Source organism: Tripterygium wilfordii, chromosome 18 (genome assembly GCF_013401445.1).
Source record: "Tripterygium wilfordii isolate XIE 37 chromosome 18, ASM1340144v1, whole genome shotgun sequence".
Lineage (NCBI taxonomy): Eukaryota > Viridiplantae > Streptophyta > Magnoliopsida > Celastrales > Celastraceae > Tripterygium > Tripterygium wilfordii.
The window spans coordinates 815,762-835,888 of NC_052249.1; the positions used below are offsets into that span (position 1 = coordinate 815,762).

Here is a 20,127-nt window from a genome sequence, read left to right on the forward strand (position 1 = left end):
CATTCCCAACTGGCAAAAGAAATTAATAATAAATTTTACAGAACCCCATTTGATTTGTGTTAGATTTTCAGAGAAAAAACAATGAAGATGGATATAGAAGAAACGTAATCTTCTTATATTATTCAATACTAGGTTTTTGGCTTATATAGCCTTACAACCTTGAACTGTAAAAAAATCAAAAACAGCCCACATAAAGAGCACGTATAAACACACTACTCTATTGTGGTAACAAACAAGAAGAAACAAACTCTAAGCATGTCCCAAACAAATAGGGATCTATTGAAAGCAATAAACAAACCAAGTCAAAACCCTTAAACCTTAATAACCCACGGTCACGACTTCAAATATTCCAACAATTTTAACATGTTAATCATTTTGTGTAATTTTGTCTGAAGTTGGCTGGGTTGGTTCTTGCAAGGCATCAAACATCAAAACATATACATCTTTCATCGGTTAATTAGACCTTGATACTTAAAATATTCCATTGAAAAGCCATAATAAACGACAAACTGACAACATATATGTAATTGGATGGGGAATGGACAGTACACGAACCCACAATCGATCTCTTTTACATGCAAAGTTTTTGCCGTTCAACCAACGGCTACTTTGTTTCATGAGTTTTTTTAAAAAATCATCTAAATACCTGATAAGACATTGAATAGGTTATTATAAATTTATGTGTTGCCAAACTGTAGATGGCTGTCCAAAATGAAAAATCAAAGCAATGTTCACATGTCCAATCTATAAATATAAGGCATTAGGCATATGCTGTTTTGGACTTTTGGGCTTGCAATTGTCCAATTGGTGGTCCAAGCAAGCAAGTGGGCTTAAATTTAAGTCAAATAGTACTTAGCTTTTATCAAATTCAGCGATCATCGTTATTTTTTTGTCGTGACTAAATACAATTATTAATTACCACGCATGACGTACAAGTATATTACTTACTATTAATTTGAATAATTAGTGCAATGATAGTAGTTTTTCATACGAAAATGGTAAGCATCCCATTGTTTTTTTTTGTCTCAGCTATCTTAAATGTTGAGATTGAAAAATACATTATTTATGTGAAATTGTAGGGCCCCACATGATTCATGTGAAATTGTGTGCGTTTATCTCAGTATTTTAGATAGTTGGGATGGATTAATTTGTGGGTTTAATTTTGGCTCATATCTAATGTCTTCTCTTCATATTGTTGTGTTGTCCGTTTTGGGTTGAAGCCCTCACGGATTTGCTCCTCTAGGCCCAATATCCTTGTTTAGGCTTAGAAAACCGGTCATATTGTGTTAGGTCATGGAAACTCTTTATCTACTAGCCGCTCATTCATTTCTTAACCGATGTGAGATCTCATCATTCCACCCCTAACATGTTTACTTTAAAAACTTGTTTTTTTTTTCACAAAACCCAAATATAAAACAAAGTTAAAAAACTTTGTATTCCGTGATGTAACAATTATTTCCATTACAAACTCCGAAAGGTTCTGAGTTCGATTCTCATTAGAAGTAATATCCTTATGATCACGCGTTGGGTTTTGACTGAACTTACCCTATCGTCAGATAAAAAACTTCTATGTACGTGAGTCTAACGGATCGAGTTTAGACTCATATCGAAACACCAAAGACAATGTCAATATAGTATAATGTCGTTCTCGATTAAAAAAGTTGATTTCAATCACTTTCATATATCATCATATACGTACACTTTTCACTTATAGTTTCTACTTGGGCCATCTTCAGTCCTCGGACACTAGCTTATAGATATGACCAACCTCCTAATTAATTTACTTGTTCAACTTCTCCTTACGCTTGCTTTTGCTTTTTGATGTGTTGTTTGTGAGGAAGAAGAGCTCCAAATTTGTAGTTCGTGTACGTTGTTGATCTTGTTTTTTCAAGATGTCTAGCGATGAAGTTGTGCAAGAAACGCAGGAAGACACTGTCAACCGTGAGTTTTCAGGTCATATACTTCGCCGGTACGACTCCCTCGATGACGAGTTCGGAAAGGTCCCTGGCCACCATATCCATGGCTCCCAGGTCTACACCCACCCCACTTGTTTTCTTCTACGGTTTTTTTTCTCCTACTAACTGCGTTTGCGGTAGATGGGAAGGAGAGAGTTTGAGAATCAAAATTTCTATTGAAATATTGTTCCTGAAAATCTCTCTCTTCAACGTGTCTACGAACACTCTATGATATGAACCTCAGTTGTTGGTATCGCAATTATCTTAACTGCTGAGTTGTATGCATAGAATTTTATGTGTGAGATACGCAGACTTTATAAATTCTCATGGATCTCATGCGTCTAACTCAACAACAGAGATAACTGGAATTCCAACTCTTATTGCTCAGATTTTTATCATTTTCTCTCTTGTGAAATCTATAATATCTTTTTGAATACTTTAACAAAGTTGAAAATGTTTGTTTTGGGTTTGTGAAGGTTGTGAAGTGGTCGGTGATATTACAATTGGCGTTTCAGAGCATCGGAGTTGTGTACGGAGACATTGGTACGTCGCCGTTGTACGTGTACGCGAGCACTTTCTCCGACGGTGTCATCAAACACAACGACGACGTATTAGGCGTACTCTCTATGATCTTGTATACCATCACCTTGATTCCTTTGATCAAATACGTCCTCATCGTTTTGCGTGCCAACGACAATGGAGATGGTGAGTAAATATTTACTTCGTAGTTTATATAATTATTTTTAATTAAAATCTACCATATTTTCTTAGTTAATTCCGGCCGATTGTGGTGGAGAACAGGAGAAGGGAACTTTGGGTAGGTTTTATAGTGAATGTGATGTGGTTTAGAAAATGAAACTCAACTTCAAACACTTGAGCGTTTTTTAAAGGACAAAATCGTGTAGGTGTTGTGTCCTAAACAGACAATAACTAAAGTGGATTGGATTGGGCAAATTTGCTCATCTCTTTCTCCTCCACATGTATAGTTCAATTGTTGGAACCCACATAGCCGAACCCACAAGTGCAGAGAAGTGTTCAAACTAAAAACCTCACATCGCTCGGTGAAATCCAAATGATGTTGTGTACGAATATAAAAGCTCAAACTCAAACACCTATCGTCTAAAATAATTCATGCATATAGGCGTATTTGTTGAAACATAGACAGCTAGGGATTGTGGTTACTTTAAGTATACCATAATTAATTAATTAATTGTTAATTGCTAATTAAACAAATTGCAGGAGGAACATTTGCACTGTATTCGCTGCTGTGCCGGTATGCGAAGGTGGGTCTAACTCCAAATCAACAAGTAGAGGATTCTAACGTCTCCAATTTCCGGCTTGAATTGCCCAGCAAACGCGCCCGGATGGCTTCGAAGGTTAAATCCACGTTAGAGGAGAGCCAATCCGCCAAGTATTTTCTACTGTTGGCAACCATGCTCGGTACTTCCATGGTCATTGGAGATGGCGTCCTCACTCCTTGCATCTCTGGTAATTTATTGATTAATCAACTCTAAGTATCATTCTAGTATGGTGATGGTGTGGCAATGAACGTTGACTCTAGTATCAGTTGCACCCATGACAACAGCTATCTAAAAATTAACTTGTAAATTTTAAATGAAAATTGCGCAACTTTGACATATTACCAATGAACATTGACTTTAATTTTAAATTATTTTTTGCAGTTTTGTCAGCTGTGGGAGGGATCAAGGAAGCTACATCATCAATGACAGAAGGTATATTAGATTTCTAATAATACCCAAATACCACCTGTCATTGCATAGTGACATCAGAATAGAATGAACGTGGATTTATACATGTATAGTTTCATTTAATGGGTCTAGTCCACAAGCGAGGGAAAGATTAGTTGAGAAAAAACACACATTGCTAAAATAAAGATCGAATGGACAATTTACAAACTCAACAGTTTCATTGAGTCAATAAGATGCTTTTTCAAACCATGAGTCTTGAAAGGTACTAGAAGCGCTAAAATGGATTGGACTTGGAGCAAGGAAAAACTTATGTATTTTAATTTACTTGTTACAGGAAGAATTGTTTGGGTTTCAGTTGCAATTTTAGTTTGCCTATTCATGGTTCAAAGATTTGGGACTGACAGAGTGGGATACACTTTTGCACCAATTATCTGTGTTTGGTTCACAATGATTGGTGGGATTGGCATCTACAATTTCTTCAAGTTTGACCCTGCTGTTATCAAAGCTGTAAATCCAGCTTACATCATACAATATTTCCAGAGAAACAAGAAGGATGCATGGATTTCACTTGGTGGTGTTGTCCTTGCCATTACAGGTTCCTATTCATACTTCCTCATATAGCATAATTACAGAGAACCCAGAAAACAAAAATGTTAATTAACAAGTACAACACATTACAAATATGCAGGGACAGAAGCTCTGTTTGCCGATGTCGGTCACTTCACTGTTCTGTCTATCCAGATAAGCATGTGCTTCATGACCTATCCAGCTCTTATATTGGCTTATACTGGACAAGCTTCCTTCCTTCGCAAGCACAACCACCTTGTCTCAGATACATTCTACTCTTCAATACCTCGTGAGAATTGAATTTACCATTTACAGTGAACAGGCTAACATGTTAGATGAGGCTAATAAGGTCACTTGTTGCGATGCAGATCCCCTGTACTGGCCGATGTTTGTAATTGCTGTCATGGCAGCGATCATAGCGAGTCAGGCAATGATTTCAGGGACTTTCTCTATTGTCCAACAATCCCTCTCACTTGGGTGTTTCCCTCGCGTCAAGATTGTACACACATCGACAAAGTATGAAGGACAAGTATACATTCCTGAAGTCAATTACCTTCTTATGATTGCTTGCGTAGGAGTCACCATTGGATTCAGGACGGTAGGAAAGATTGGAAATGCATATGGTAATAATTCAACCTGACTAATTACATGATTCGAGTCATTAGTTATACATAGTTTGGAATTCATGACATTCGAATTAATTTTTCAATTACAGGGATTGCAGTGGTGTTTGTGATGACACTGACATCGGCTTTTTTAGTACTAATCATGATAATGATATGGAAGTCAAGCATGCTCTTCATCATCGCTTATGTGCTAATCATTGGGAGTGTTGAGCTTCTCTACTTGAGTTCTGTTCTCTACAAGTTTGACCAAGGAGGGTATTTACCACTAGCATTTGCCTTAGTTTTGATGACTGTAATGTATGTTTGGAACAGCGTGTACCGAAGAAAGTACTACTACGAGCTAGACCACAAGATTTCTCCGGAGAAGCTAAAGGAAATCGCAGTTAACACGAATTTTTATCGAATCCCTGGACTAGCAATGTTCTATTCAGAGTTGGTTCAGGGGATTCCACCTATCTTCAAGCAGTATATAGACAATGTTCCTGCATTACATTCAGTACTTGTGTTTGTCTCCATTAAATCACTACCAATCAGTAAGGTTCCAGTGGAAGAGCGATTTCTTTTTCGAAGAGTGGAGCCGAGAGAGTTCAATGTGTTTCGTTGTGTGGCAAGGTATGGATACACGGATGTGCGGAACGATCATGAGCCCTTTGAGGCAATGTTGGTTGAGAAACTGAAGGAGTTCATCAGAGATGACTGTTCGTTTTCAAGAATGGCCCTCACTAATGGGGATGGTATGGAAAATGAACGTGGAAATGATGAAAATGAGAGTGCAAGACAAGTTGACCATGAGATGCATTCAGAGGAAGCCATGGAGGGAGAGATTGAAGCAGTGGATAAGGCATTGAGGGCTGGTATTGTTCACTTGATTGGTGAGCATGAAGTGATTGCCGCTGAAGGAGCAAATATAGGGAAAAGGATTATGATAGACTACGCTTATAATTTCTTCAAGAAGAATTTGAGGCAGACTGACAAGATATTTGCAATTCCTCACAAGCGGATGCTCAAAGTAGGTATGACATATGAGCTTTAGAATATTAAGAAGCTAGGTGAAAAAAATAAGCCAAATCAGTATATCAATGTCTCTAAACCCTAAACCCTAAGATTTTGAAATAATGTATAAATATTTGAATCAATTTGTTTAATTTCCTTTTCTTGAAAATTTTACAGCTCTTGAATTGACAGACATTATATCAAGGTAGTTTTTTTTTAACCAGATCCTTCGGCTGTCATGGGCCTAACTATGCACTAGAAAACCGGCTTACTAGTGATAGGTTTGCCCAATCTTATAAAGCACTCACCCTCCCCACGCTTAACCGATGTGGGACTCATGACAAACCCCACCCCTTCAAGACCAACGCCCACGTTGGTCGTCCCATGGCGGCCTGCACTCTGTGAGGGGCTTTCACTGGGCTAGGGCCGCACCCATACCAGATCCACAGGTAGCCCTTCCTTTCCATAGGCCCACAGGGTCCCTGGGCCTGGCCCAAAGGGCCGGTTAAGTGTGGTTTGGCTCCGATACCATTTGTCATGGGCCTAACTATGCACTAGAAAACCGGCTTACTTGTGATAGGTTTGCCCAATCTTATAAAGCACTCACCCTCCCCACGCTTAACCGATGTGGGACTCATGACATCGGCCCGGCTGAATCAAAATTTCCAGATGAATTCCCGAATAGCATCGCATACGCAACAGCAATATATTCCAAGAAATATAAGTGATGCAGGACATTGAGGCATTTTAGCAAACACCTTGTATGCATTGCAAATTCCACCGGTTTTTAAGACTCAAGGAAAATTAAAACTGAAAGCACAGAAAGTATCGAACAATATAGGAATCCTCAATCAAGTAATAAACGAATAAAATGACAAAAAAAAAAAAAGAAAACTAAATACAGAAGGATGATTGGGATTGGGAAGCTTACAAGAAACCGAGCACCGAGCAGATCCTAAGGACTACCTCGATCATCATCCGCACCCGCACTGCACGATGCAAGAAAATTGCAAAACCCGATCACCAGTGGCGTAACTGAGTTGACGGGAGCCCTGGGCAAACTCTTAAAAAGGGGCCCTTAATTTTTTTTTCCCGTTATTATTATATAGTTATTAAAAGTTTAATTCTAAAAAAAATTACTTAAATATGACTCTTCTAGCATTTTGAGATGCAAAATCATGAATTACTTTAATATGATCAACTTTTTTCGTCAAATCACTTTCAATATACAACAAAGCTAACTTATTAACCTTTCTTGCGACATGGTGGACCGAATATATGATTTTATCAACTTTAACTTTGAAAAACTTCTCTCTGCGAAGGCTACCGTTACTGGAATAGTCAACAATATTCTATATGCAATCCATGCTTTTGGAAAACCACCATCCATTGTTTGCAAATGATTTAGTATTTCAATAGGCTTTTTTATTTCTTTAGGTAAAATATTACACAAAACTTTTGATTCTAAAGCTAAATCTCTTCTATCAATATCATAAAAAGGGACACACTTTAATAAGTCTTTTGATTTTTGAAGAGGCTTTTGATTTTGTTTTCTTAATTTCTTTATGGGCTAATCTAACTTCTAAGAGTCTAAAATCTTAAGTGGTCTTTCTTACTTTCTAATTGGATTGGGCCCCTCACTTTTATTAGTTTGTTTTAACTCTCAACTCTTTTTGGGCTTTATAAATAATATTTGTGGGCTTTAAAATATGTTGGGATTGGTTTTAAAATAAACTATCCTATAACTAAAAAATTTTAAAATTTGGGCCCTAAAAAATTGGGGGCCCTGGGCGGCGGCCCAGCTCGCCCAGGCCCAGGGTCGCCCCTGCCGATCACAGACGTAAAAGAAGTAGCCATGGAAAAAAAACACTCATTTTCTCGTCTACCAACCTTCATTTTCGATCGTGGTCTGTGTCTTATTCACTGCATGGGCCTATTACATGGGCTTCTCTTTCTCTTGGGCTTTTTTTAGTTATGCACGGGCTTTTCTAACTTGACTTCGGTTTTACATAATACACTTAATTTTTTTTTTGTTTTTTGTTTTTTTTTAAAAGGGTAAAGACCCTGAACTTCATTAGAGGGATTACAATCCCAAATATTCAACATGGTTTAGTGAACACACCTTGTTCACCACCAGAAATAGCCTTACAACTAAACATATCAAAGCCCCATGATAAGCACTACAAAGAAGAGGACTTAAGCCAACCAAAGAGATTGACAATCACGACACAATAGGCTGAGAACCCGCAATTGGCAGCGAAGGCTGTTTTGGCGGACTCACATATCCGGTACGAAAAGCAGATTCCGCACGCAACCAAGTACCATGTTGATCCATTTTGTGGAATAGAGGGATCCATGAACAGTTGTCCAAGAAGACTGAATTCCACCTTTTGTTGAAGCATCATCACAAAGACTATTATCTGTTACGTGCTCAGATGTGGGAGTGAAGTGTCATTTATAAGGGGAAGGTATGGGTCTTCTCTAGTAAGCCAAGGTTTTCAGGAGACTTAGGGTCTGCCTGGGGCCTTGGTTACAGCCGGCCCATTAGGTGGGTGGCTGTTGGGCCTTGGTTTGTTAGGAGATCCTTATCATTTGGTATCGGAGCCACCCAGCTGGGCGGCTGTGGGCTTGCATTGTGCTCCTCTGTCCCCGGTATGGGCCGGGGCGGGGCTGCTTTCACGGAAGGGGCGACCTGTCTTAGGGACAGCGTGGGCCAACGTGGGCGTTGGCCCTGTAAGAGCGGAGATATGTTACGTGCGCGTCCCACATCGCTCAGATGTGGGAGTGAAATGTCATTTATAAAGGAAAGGTATGGGTCTTCCCTAGTAAGCCAAGGTTTTCAGGAGACTTAGGGTCTGCCTGGGGGCCTTGGTTACAGCCGGCCCATTAGGTGGGTGGTGGTTGGGCCTTGGTTTGTTAGGAGATCCTTATCATTATCACAGATAATCACCAACTCCTCCTATTCAGTAAAGACGAAATTTACCTGATCGATTTACCTGATCGGAGTGCCTTTATATAGTAATATACTAATTCTAATACCTCAGAGAGTCGGAGTCCTTTCTTCTATCGGATTTAGGAGATGTTCGTCATTGTTCTTTGAATTGGGGTAGGAGTCTTTTTGTTAAAGTCGTATATTATTTTGGAGAATGTCACTATCATAAATCGAGATGGGCTCCCGAGATGGTCTTCTCGGGACCGAGGTAAACCTTGGTTGATGCGTGGTACCTGCAAGATAAAAATGAGGTGAACTTTTCCGAGATATAACCATATGAGGTGACATTTTGTCCATCTCGGTAATTCGAAGAAATTAAATGAGAAGACCTAAGCAAGCAATTGTTGAATTTTGTGGCAGCAAAGCCGTAAATAGGATCATCACGATCAGCTGGACCAAGAAGTGTGAAGAGAAGTTCCTTTTGTCATAATAGGCACCAAATTTTCTCCACTTGATGGTGCATGGCTTATAAAGTGAGGTCAGGGAATTCTTGTACCGTGGACTAGAATTTTGGCATCAAGTATCTAGTTAAAATGTAACTTTAGTTTGTTGTTCCAATGCCGTTTACACAATTTTGTTTAGGCATAGGAGTGTGGAGAAGGAAATTAATTGCAATACACTTTCGTCCACGTGATATATTTTGGCCTAATTTATCATGTCGTCAAACGAGAAATTTATGTACGCGTAGACCGCAGTGTCATTCTAGATGGCAACATTGTATGTGTCATTCTCGGTTATGGCATGATGCATACAATATTATTGTTGCAGTGTCATTCTAGATTTGATCAATCATCAACAATTATTGAGTCGGCCTAGGGTTATTTAATTACAGTAAATCATCCTTTTAATGAACACACAAGACAGCCGAATTGGAGAGCAATGTATCGGAATTTTTGTGCATTTATGCCGACTTCTGGTTTAGACAAATCGTGCTGTTCCTCATCCGGCTGTCATTCCTAATTCATTTTACTAGATTTAGTATCCACAAGACAAACACGTCGATTAAAGACTTAATTCTCATAAATACAAAAGTAGATTGAGGCCAGTTCAGAAGACAAACTGGACACGCCTACATTCGGGCTCTTAAGTCAGACACGCCTAAAGGCCTTTTTGCTGTGCAAGTTTGACAATTTGAACGATCCAACATCATTCGAAATTCAGTTCCCATTTGGTCATATATATATATATATAACTAATAATCATACTATAAATTCAAACCGTCATATCCGAGTACATAGAAATTTCTCACCTGACAATAGAGCAAAGACTGACGCACTCATGTGCTCCCAATCAAGGTTTTTAAAACCGGACCGGTCATCAAACCAGAAAAGTCTTCGGTTCACGGTTCAAAGGTTCAACCGGGGTTCAAACCGGGTTCGAACCGGTTTTAATGTAATGAATTATTTATATATATATTTATATTATATGCATATAATATGTAAGAAAACTTCATAAAAATACAATATATTCAAATAAAGTACCATTTTAAATAAAGAAAATCCCATAGCCTAGTGGTTAAAACCTTTTTTAATGAACAAAAGATCATGAGTTCAAACCCTACAAATAACAAAATTTCAAAAATATTTTATTAACATTAATAAATGATCGAACCGGTCAAAACCGGTCCGGTTCTGACCGGTTCAACCGAAGAACCGGCCGGTTCAACCGAAAATATCCCGGTTCACCAATCACCGGTTCTGGCACCTCAACCGGACCGGACAAGTGGCCGGTCACCGGTTGGACCGGTCCGACCGGCCGGTCCGGTTTTCAAAACACTGCTCCCAATGACGCAACAAAATTTTCATTAACCCTAATATTGACTGATGTGGAGGCCCCAGTGACATTGGCCCAGTCCACTAAACTGTTCTCCTAACCCACAAGTCCATTGAGATGCATCCTATTATTATTACTTTTGCTAAATAATCAGTATCTCTAATGTTTTTATGTCATGTGTGTGCATACCTCCAGAGACCCTAGATAGTGGTTGCAAACAAAAGAGTGAAGTACGTGTTTGCAGAGGTCGTGCACAACCTCCATCTCTTGTTGTGTTTATAGTCGATATTCGTGAATCACAAACCCCTGATATAAAGTCTGATGTCTCTATATCGTGTATGTTCATACCTTCTGAACAAGAGAATGAAGGATTTGCTTGCAGAGGTCGTACACATCCTTCTCTCTCTTGTTGTGTTTTTGTGTTTACGATCTATATTCGTGAATCGTGAACCCATAACTTAAATAACTCAAAAAAGGTTTTTTGTGTTATTACTTTGGAGTATTATTAATGTGTTTTTGTTTTTACAGTTTATATTTGTGAATCATGAACACATGACATAGAGTACCCATTTTTGTGTGTTTTTAGGCTATTGTTTCTAAGTATTATTAATATGTTTTTTAATAAACAAAAGTACTGAATGTAATGCAGGAACGTTGTCTATATGTTGCTTGAAGATAGGTGGAATCCCCTTGACCAACTCTCTAAATAGAACATTGCGAGTCCAGGGATTCGACAAAAATTCATGTTAACTGCGATTTCCTTTAGCTCCTTAGGAGAAATCTTGTGGTTTAGCTCATAGTAGTACTTTCTTCAGTACACGTAAGTTGAGTCAAAATCGAGCGTGTGAGCTACAATATATTGGTCAGACTTTACTGGAAATCGGTTTCAAATTATGGTTCAATATTTCCAAATGATTAAATATAAGACATCAAATTTGAGTTCAATAACCACTTTTGTCTAAAAGTTGGCTTGGATGGTCGTTACAAGGCATCAAACATCAAAAGATATATATATATATACCTCTTTCATCAGTTAATTAACCCATCGAAAAGTCTTATAATAAACGACAAATTGGCAATCATGTTCATCATTTAAACAGATTCACCTTTCCAACTTTCAAAAGAAATTAATAGTAAATTTTTTTTTACAGAACCCCACCTGATTTGAACATATTATTAATATTTAAATGTATGAAAGAGCTCAGATGGATTTTGATTGTGATGAATGTGGACACCAATAACTGGCTTTTCCAAGATTCTTGTGGAATTCGGCACAACAGACAAATAATCTTGCTTAGGATTTTTCTAATCTTGACTTTATTTTTAAATAATACACTTATTTTTTTTTATTCCATAATATTAGAGTATTAGGTATTAAGGCATGTAATAGCTTATATATTTATGTGTTGGCAAATTGAAACCACTTGAGTGATAGTCTAGCGATTAATCTCTCTCAAGTCAAATCGTATGACTTGAAAAGTTCTTGAGTAGATACTTATTTTGGTCAACGAAAGATACTTCTTGTTTCAACTCGTTCATCACGTTTTCAAATTTCACCGGTGAGTGACCGAGTTGAGGAATTTGAGAACGTGGTGACCGAGTTGAAACGCATATGTTTCGATGACTAAAATGAATATTTACTCAAAAGTTCTTAGTTCTTTTTTTTTTTTTGGTAAATAAAGGTTTTTGGATCGATTCAATTATGAGCAATACAATTACGATCACGTGGTAGAATTTGACTCAATTAATCCTATCATTATTAATGAAACTTCTGTATATATAGATATGATCATAAGAGTTTAAACCGATTTTAAAGGACAAATTGGAATGATATTTTTCCATTTTATCAGAAACAAAGGAGCCAAATTGTAGATGGCTCTCGAAAATGAAAGGAAGAGAAGGAAAAAAAAAACACGATGTTCACGTGTCGAATGTTTATGTAAGGCATGTGTGTGTTTTGGGCTTGAAATTGTCCAAGTGGGCCATGCAAGAAAGTGGGCTTTTATTAAAGTCAAACTGTACCTCGGGGGCCCACCAGACTTGTAGCAAGATTCTACAAAGGTTGCTACGCACATTGAAATGGCGGGATTCATGAACCCTCTATCGAGTCTAGTCTACGATCGCAGCAAATTCCAATTTCCAACCAGAGCAGATGACGTGCCCTCCAATGATTGGTGTAGAGTCTTGACTTCTTTATTTTTTGGTCAAAAACTTGAATTTCTCCTCCAACTTAAACTCCATATATGACACGTCACGTGTCACAGGTGACAGTGACTCAACCACACGTGATGCCCCTCCAAATGCAGCGGAAAGCATCAACTGGTGATGTCACGAGAAGTTCACACTGCACGGGAGCAGCGTGCCCGTGCTTGCCTGCGGTAGCCTGTAGATAAATTAGAGGCTTAAACAAAAATTATATTTATATTTTGATCGGTTTTATAAATTCAATTATATATATATATTTATATTTATTGAATATAAATCCGAAATATATAATACCTCTTTTGATATGAAATTTGATTTTTATTTAAGACAAAAAGTATACGGGTTGAATTCACACACATTTCTATATATAAAGAAAAGTCTATGGTCTTGTTATATGAATTAAGACACTCAAGTACTTGGGGCTCTAGATCTAAGGACGATTGAAAGTGCTATACATATCACACATTAATTTTAGAGGAAAAGTGTAGCCTAGTGTCTGTGTAATTTCTTGGACTTTATATAGTAAAGGGGACACATACATTGCACAACAGCTGTGTATTTGTATAAGTATTTAGAAACATTGACTGTATAGTTTTTGTTCAATTTATCTTATCGTCAGGTGAAAAATTTATATGTAATAGGTCTGACGGTTCGAGTTTAAACCTATATCGATATTTAAAAGATAAATTTGTATACTATCGTTGTTGGTAAAAGAAAAATAAATTGAATACATTGTCTTATCAATTAATCTGAATAATTAGTGTAATGGTAGTAGCTTTTTATATATATAGTTTAATAATACGTGTGCTATAATAGCAGACGTAAGCTGGGGAAGTCTTAGTCCACAACCCGTGGAGGTAGACTTTTGATGGTGTAGAGTCTTTCATTTTCAATATTTATAAAATGACGCCCTATCTTAACTTATTTCACGAGCCAAAAGAAAAATCAAATAATTTGAATAAAAAATTATTAAACAAATTAATAAAGAGATGTATTGTGGGAAGAATCTAAGAATATGAATGCACAAGTGGATTATCCAATGGGTAGGAAACTCCTCTCACACAATGTGACGCGTACTGTGGGCCTAAATACTTTGAATACAGTTAAGGAGAACAAATCTATATGGGTTCTATGACCCAGAGTAAACAATATCATTTTGATGTGTTTGACCGTGATTTTCTAAAATGATATCATAACAAATTAAGACTCAGTTCATTTGGACATAACCTCTATCCGAACAACCAATAGCACAAGTATAAGGGAGTATCAATACTTGTAGTGGTGTATAAGCAAATGTCCAGCTCCTTTCACAATTAACGCGTTTTCTATGTCTAAATACTTTGGGGACAACCTAGGAGAATAAATCCGTTTGGACTTTTGGTTTAGATAAGAGAATATCAGTTTGATATGTTTGTGTTGAATTTTCACAATTGACGCGTTTTCTAGGCCTAAATACTTTGGAGATGTCCCAGGAAAATAAATCCGTTCGGAGTTTCGGTTTAGATGAGAGAATATTGCTTTGATATGTTTCTGATGGATTTTCTAACAAATACATACACATATACATACACTTGTCATTCACACTTTCCACACGGCCCACCTCCTCTTCGCTCCTCTATAAATATGACCTCCAACTTTTCATTTCCACGAACTCCCAGTTGATTTAATTTAAGGGTTCCAACTTTGCTCCGATTTTGTAGTGAGCGTACGTTGTTGGTCTTCTTGTGTGAAAATGTCTAGTGAAGTTGAGCTAGAAACTCAGGAAGACTATATGCACCCCGGTAAACTCAACGGAGAGAAGTTTTCAGGTCATAAACTTCGCCGGTACGACTCTCTCGATGTCGAGTCCGGCAGGATCTCCGGCCACGAAATCCATGGCTCCGAGGTCTATACCCACTCGTTTAATTTCTTCTCCATTTTTTTTCCCCTTCTAGTAAGAGCGTTCGCCGTCGTTGATGGGAAGGGGAAGGGTTTTAGTATCAAAATTTCTTTTGAAAATGTTCTTGAAATCTCTCTCTCCAACGTGTTTGTCAACACTCACTCTTAATGCTAAGGATCCTCATGTTTTCTGTTCCAATTACTGATAACCGTTGCACTTTTGTTTCTGAAATATTGAGATGGACGCATATGATTCATATAAAATCATTGATCCCATATGATTTACATGAAATTGTATATATACATCCCAACATTTAGGATATCGGAGATAAAAAATATTGAGATCCGTGATATGTAAAATATATAATAATTTTTTTAGAAAAATATATTTTAACAAAGTTGAAATGTTTGTTTTGGGTTTGTGAAGGTTGTGAAGTGGTCGGTGGTATTGCAACTGGCGTTCCAGAGTATCGGAGTTGTGTACGGAGACATTGGCACGTCGCCGTTGTACGTGTACTCGAGCACTTTTTCCGACGGTGTTATCAAACACAACGACGACGTATTAGGTGTTCTCTCTTTGATCTTGTATACCATCACCTTGATCCCTTTGGTCAAATACGTCTTCATCGTTTTACGTGCCAACGACAATGGAGATGGTAAGAATCTTCCAAATACTTTTATTTATTTCTTAGTTTTGTTAATTATTTAATTAAAAATAGCATATTTTCTTAGTTTATACCGACCGATTGTGGTGGGGATGGGAACTTGGGTAGGTTTAATTGTCACAAGTAGCCAAAATAACATATAAAGGTTGTCCTCTTTTTTCCTAATTTCTTTTTTTTCTTAAAAAATTTAAAATGGTAACCGCCATTGGGATATATATATATATATATAAGTCTCAGGATTTTAAGACTTAAAGTTTCACCAAGTGATGTTATTTACAATATAAGAGTCCAAACTCAAACGCTTGAAGGCTTTTCAAAAGAAAAAAAAAATCTTGAGTATTTTGGCGTTGAACGAAGAATAAAATATTATCATCTTGTTTTTCTCATCCTTCTCAAATTCTTGGAGGCGAAAAAAAGTCTTATTTGGAAGGAGGCGTTTCATGTTCAACCTTTTCGTCTAAGATAATTAGAGCGTATAAGTAATAATAATAAAAAAGAGCCAAGGTGGTGGTCCAAAGATGCAGAATTAATTATTCAAGTACACATGGAGATTAACGTCAGTAATTAAAGAATACACAGAAAGGATGATTCGTGCAATCATGCATATAGACAGCTAGTGAAGGTGTTACTTTAAATATACCATAATTAATTACTTAATTAATTGCTAACTAAACACATGCAGGAGGAACATTTGCACTATATTCGCTGCTGTGCCGGTATGCGAGGGTGGGTCTAACTCCAAATCAACAAGCAGAGGACGCTAACGTCTCCAATTTCCGGCTTGAATTGCCCAGCAAACGAGCCCAGATAGCGTCCAAGGTTAAATCCACGTTAGAGGAGAGCCAGTTCGCCAAGTATTTTCTGCTTTTTGCAACCATGCTTGGTACATCCATGGTCATTGGAGATGGGGTCCTCACTCCTTGTATCTCTGGTAATTTATTGATTAATCAACTCTAATTTAATTGTTTTGGTCGTTGGAGATTTGAGTATCTTTCTAGTATGGTGTGCTGGGCTGGCATCACTATTTTACTTTATTGATTAATCAACCACTTTTATAATTTTTATTATTTTTACAGTTTTGTCTGCTGTGGGAGGGATCAAGGAAGCTACATCATCAATGACAGAAGGTATACTAAACTTCTACCACCCAAATACCACCTGTCATTGCATTAGCATTAGAATCTTCCTCTTTTTTCTAGGAAATGTGTGAAAAGGATCTACTGGCCTTTAATTTCAACCGTTGGATCTAATCAATGATTGAGATTAAAACTGATAAAAAGATGAAAAAATGAAAAACTTACCTCCATAACCAACTATCGCCATCACCAAAAGTCGCCGTCAGGCCATTGTTTCAAGTGGCTGACCTATTGAAACAAAGCTCCTGATTTGTCTCAGCCTGAATAATGCCAAAAATTGCTGGAAATTGAGGTTGAAGTTGCGGCATAACCAACTCTTCCCTTCATAGATCCAGCAACCACGACATTCCCTCTAGCCATTGACGGTACTATTGAATTTGTCTCAACAAGGCGTACATTTCTCAATCATCTTTCATCTCAGCCGTTGGATTTGAGTTATCTCAGCAATAAATACTAGCAAATAATGACTGTCATCGTAGTTTGAGGTCATTCGAATATTATAAGCTGAAATGTGTGAATTTCATGACTTGTTACAGGAAGAATTGTTTGGATTTCAGTAGCAATCTTAGTTTGCCTATTCATGGCTCAACGATTTGGGACTGACAAAGTAGGATACACTTTTGCACCAATTATTTGTGTTTGGTTCATAATGATTGGTGGGATTGGCATCTACAATTTCTTCAAGTTTGATCCTGCTGTTATCAAAGCTGTAAATCCAGCCTACATCATACAATATTTCCAGAGAAACAAGAAGGATGCTTGGATTTCACTTGGTGGTGTTGTCCTTGCCATTACAGGTTCCTATTCATACTTCCTCATATAGCATTATTACAGAGAACCCAGAAAACACAAATTTGATTAACAAGGGCTACACATTACAAATATGCAGGGACAGAAGCTCTGTTCGCCGATGTCGGTCACTTCACTGTTCGGTCTATCCAAATAAGCATGTGCTTCATGACCTATCCAGCTCTTATATTTGCTTATACTGGACAAGCTTCCTTCCTTCGCAAGCACAATCACCTTGTCTCAGATACATTCTACTCTTCAATACCTGGTGAAAATAGAGTTTCTATTAGATTACCATTTCAACTGAATAGGCTAAATTGTTAGACGGGGCTAATGACGTTATTCATTCCGATGCAGATCACCTGTACTGGCCGATGTTTGTAGTTGCTGTTATGGCATCGATCATAGCAAGTCAGGCAATGATTTCAGGGACTTTCTCTATAATCCAACAATCCCTCTCACTTGGGTGTTTCCCTCGCGTCAAGATTGTACACACATCGACAAAGTATGAAGGACAAGTATACATTCCTGAAGTCAATTACCTTCTTATGATCGCTTGCGTTGGAGTCACCGCTGCATTCAAGACGACAGAAAAGATTGGACATGCATATGGTAACAATTCATTTCATCCTAATTAATTATGCAATTCAAATGATTAATGATACTTAGTATGGAATTCATGCAATTTGAATGAATTTTTTGCTTACAGGGATTGCAGTGGTGTTTGTGATGACACTGACATCAGCCTTTTTAGTACTAATCATGATAATGATATGGAAGTCAAGCATACTCTTCATCATCGCTTATGTACTAATCATTGGGAGTGTTGAGCTTCTCTACTTGAGTTCTGTTCTCTACAAATTTGACCAAGGAGGGTATTTACCAGTAGCATTTGCCTTAGTTTTGATGACTGTAATGTATGTTTGGAACAGTGTGTACCGAAGAAAGTACTACTACGAGCTAGACCACAAGATTTCTCCAGAGAGGCTAAAGGAAATCGCAGTTAACACAAATTTCTATCGAATCCCTGGGCTTGCAATGTTCTATTCAGAGTTGGTTCAGGGGATTCCACCTATCTTCAAGCACTATATAGACAACGTTCCTGCATTACATTCAGTACTTGTGTTTGTTTCCATTAAATCACTACCAATCAGTAAGGTTCCGGTGGAAGAACGATTTCTTTTTCGAAGAGTGGAACCGAGAGAGTTCAATGTGTTTCGTTGCGTGGCAAGGTATGGTTACACGGATGTGCGGAACGAGCATGAGCCCTTTGAGGCAATGTTGGTTGAGAAATTGAAGCAGTTCATCAGAGATGACTGTTGGTTGTCAAGAATGGCCCTCACTAATGGGGATGGTACAGAAAGTGAACACGGGAATGATGAAAATGAGAGTGCGAAACAAGTTGATCATGAGATGCATTCAGAGGAAGCCATGGAGAGAGAGATTGAAACAGTGGATAAGGCACTGAGGGCTGGTATTGTTCACTTGATTGGTGAGCATGAACTGATTGCTGCTAAAGGAGCAAATATAGGGAAAAGGATTATGATAGACTATGCTTATAATTTCTTGAAGAAGAATTTGAGGCAGACTGACAAGATATTTGAAATTCCTCACAAGCGAATGCTCAAAGTAGGTATGACATATGAGCTTTAGAATATGAAGAAGGTGAAAAAAATAGGCCAAATCAATATAGAGTAGTGTAGTAATTAAGCTTTCTTGCAACCCCCCATGTAATTATCTTCGAGTTGTAGTATATCAATGTCTCTAAAACCTAAACCCTGAGATTTCGTTTTCTGCAAGTTTTAAATTTTTACAGCTCTTGAAGTGACAGACATGATATCAAGGTAGTTTATTTTTGAAAGAAAAATTGACCAGATCCTTCAACCTGTCCGAATAAAAATTTCCAGATGAATTCCCGAATAGCATGACATACGCAACAGCAATATATTCCAAGAAATATAAGTGATGCAGGACATGGAGGCATTTTAACAAACACCTGGTATGCATTGCAAATTCCACCAGGTTTTTAAGACTGGAAAAAATTAACGCTGAAACCACTCAAAATATCGAACAATATAGAGCCCCAATCAAGTAATAAACGAATATTACAAAAAAAAAAAAAAACACTAAATACAGATTCAATCAGGATGATTGGGATTGTGTAACTTACAAGACACCGAGCACCAAGCAGAGCCTAAGAGAACTGATAGACTCCAAGAATCCCATCTGGACTACGACTACCTCGATCATCATCCACACCCCCACTACACAACAAGATTTTCTTGCAAAATTCGATCACAGGCGTAAAAGAAGAAGCCATGGAAATAAAACATTTTCTCGTCTTATGCTTTCAATTAAAGCTAGCTCCTACTCCTCCAGTCCTCCTCCTCTCTACCTACCATCTTGGTTCTTCGTTCTTCGATCGTAGTCTGTATTCTATTCACTAGGCCTATTACATGGGTTTCTTCTTTCTCTTGGGCTTTTTTTAAGGAGCTTCACTTTACCTCTCAGGCTTATTTGTGCATGGGCTTTTCTAGGAAATTAGTAAGGAGATTGGAGTAGCCGAGTAGGCCCAACGAAAGCCGTGAAAAGCCCAAGGTTCTTAAAACCGGACCGGTCATCAAACCGGAAAAGTCTTCGGTTCACGGTTCAAAGGTTCAACCGGGGTTCAAACCGGGTTCGAACCGGTTTTAATGTAATGAATTATTTATATATATATTTATATTATATGCATATAATATGTAAGAAAACTTCATAAAAATACAATATATTTAAATAAAGTACCATTTTAAACAAGGAAAATCTCATAGCCTAGTGGTTAAAGCATTTTTTAATGAAC

General features: G+C 37.7%; 2 protein-coding genes and 1 long non-coding RNA gene across 4 annotated transcripts; 2 read left to right on the top strand and 1 right to left on the bottom strand.

Annotated features, from left to right (window-relative positions):
* Nucleotides 1-1,820: 1,820 nt before the first annotated feature.
* On the top strand, nt 1,821-6,078 carry LOC119983916 (potassium transporter 5-like). Its single transcript, XM_038827653.1, has 8 exons — nt 1,821-2,030; nt 2,432-2,660; nt 3,195-3,443; nt 3,638-3,688; nt 3,999-4,259; nt 4,353-4,520; nt 4,600-4,854; nt 4,947-6,078. The coding sequence occupies exons 1-8, from the start codon at nt 1,893-1,895 to the stop codon at nt 5,888-5,890; spliced, it is 2,295 nt and encodes a 764-aa protein (XP_038683581.1). The 5' UTR covers nt 1,821-1,892; the 3' UTR covers nt 5,891-6,078.
* On the bottom strand, nt 4,445-19,753 carry LOC119983917. 2 transcript variants are annotated; one of them, XR_005464794.1, is made up of 3 exons: nt 19,459-19,753; nt 17,651-17,861; nt 4,445-4,517 (listed from the first exon to the last, which is right to left on the bottom strand). It is a non-coding gene; the product is annotated as an uncharacterized LOC119983917 (long non-coding RNA). The 2 variants fall into 2 exon arrangements; XR_005464793.1 differs by lacking the exon at nt 4,445-4,517 and adding an exon at nt 17,413-17,553.
* Nucleotides 14,439-19,088, top strand: LOC119983915 (potassium transporter 5-like). Its single transcript, XM_038827652.1, has 8 exons — nt 14,439-14,705; nt 15,126-15,354; nt 16,046-16,294; nt 16,440-16,490; nt 17,036-17,296; nt 17,389-17,556; nt 17,646-17,900; nt 17,998-19,088. Exons 1-8 carry the CDS (start codon nt 14,553-14,555, stop codon nt 18,939-18,941), a joined length of 2,310 nt encoding a protein of 769 aa, XP_038683580.1. The 5' UTR covers nt 14,439-14,552; the 3' UTR covers nt 18,942-19,088.
* Nucleotides 19,754-20,127: the final 374 nt, after the last annotated feature.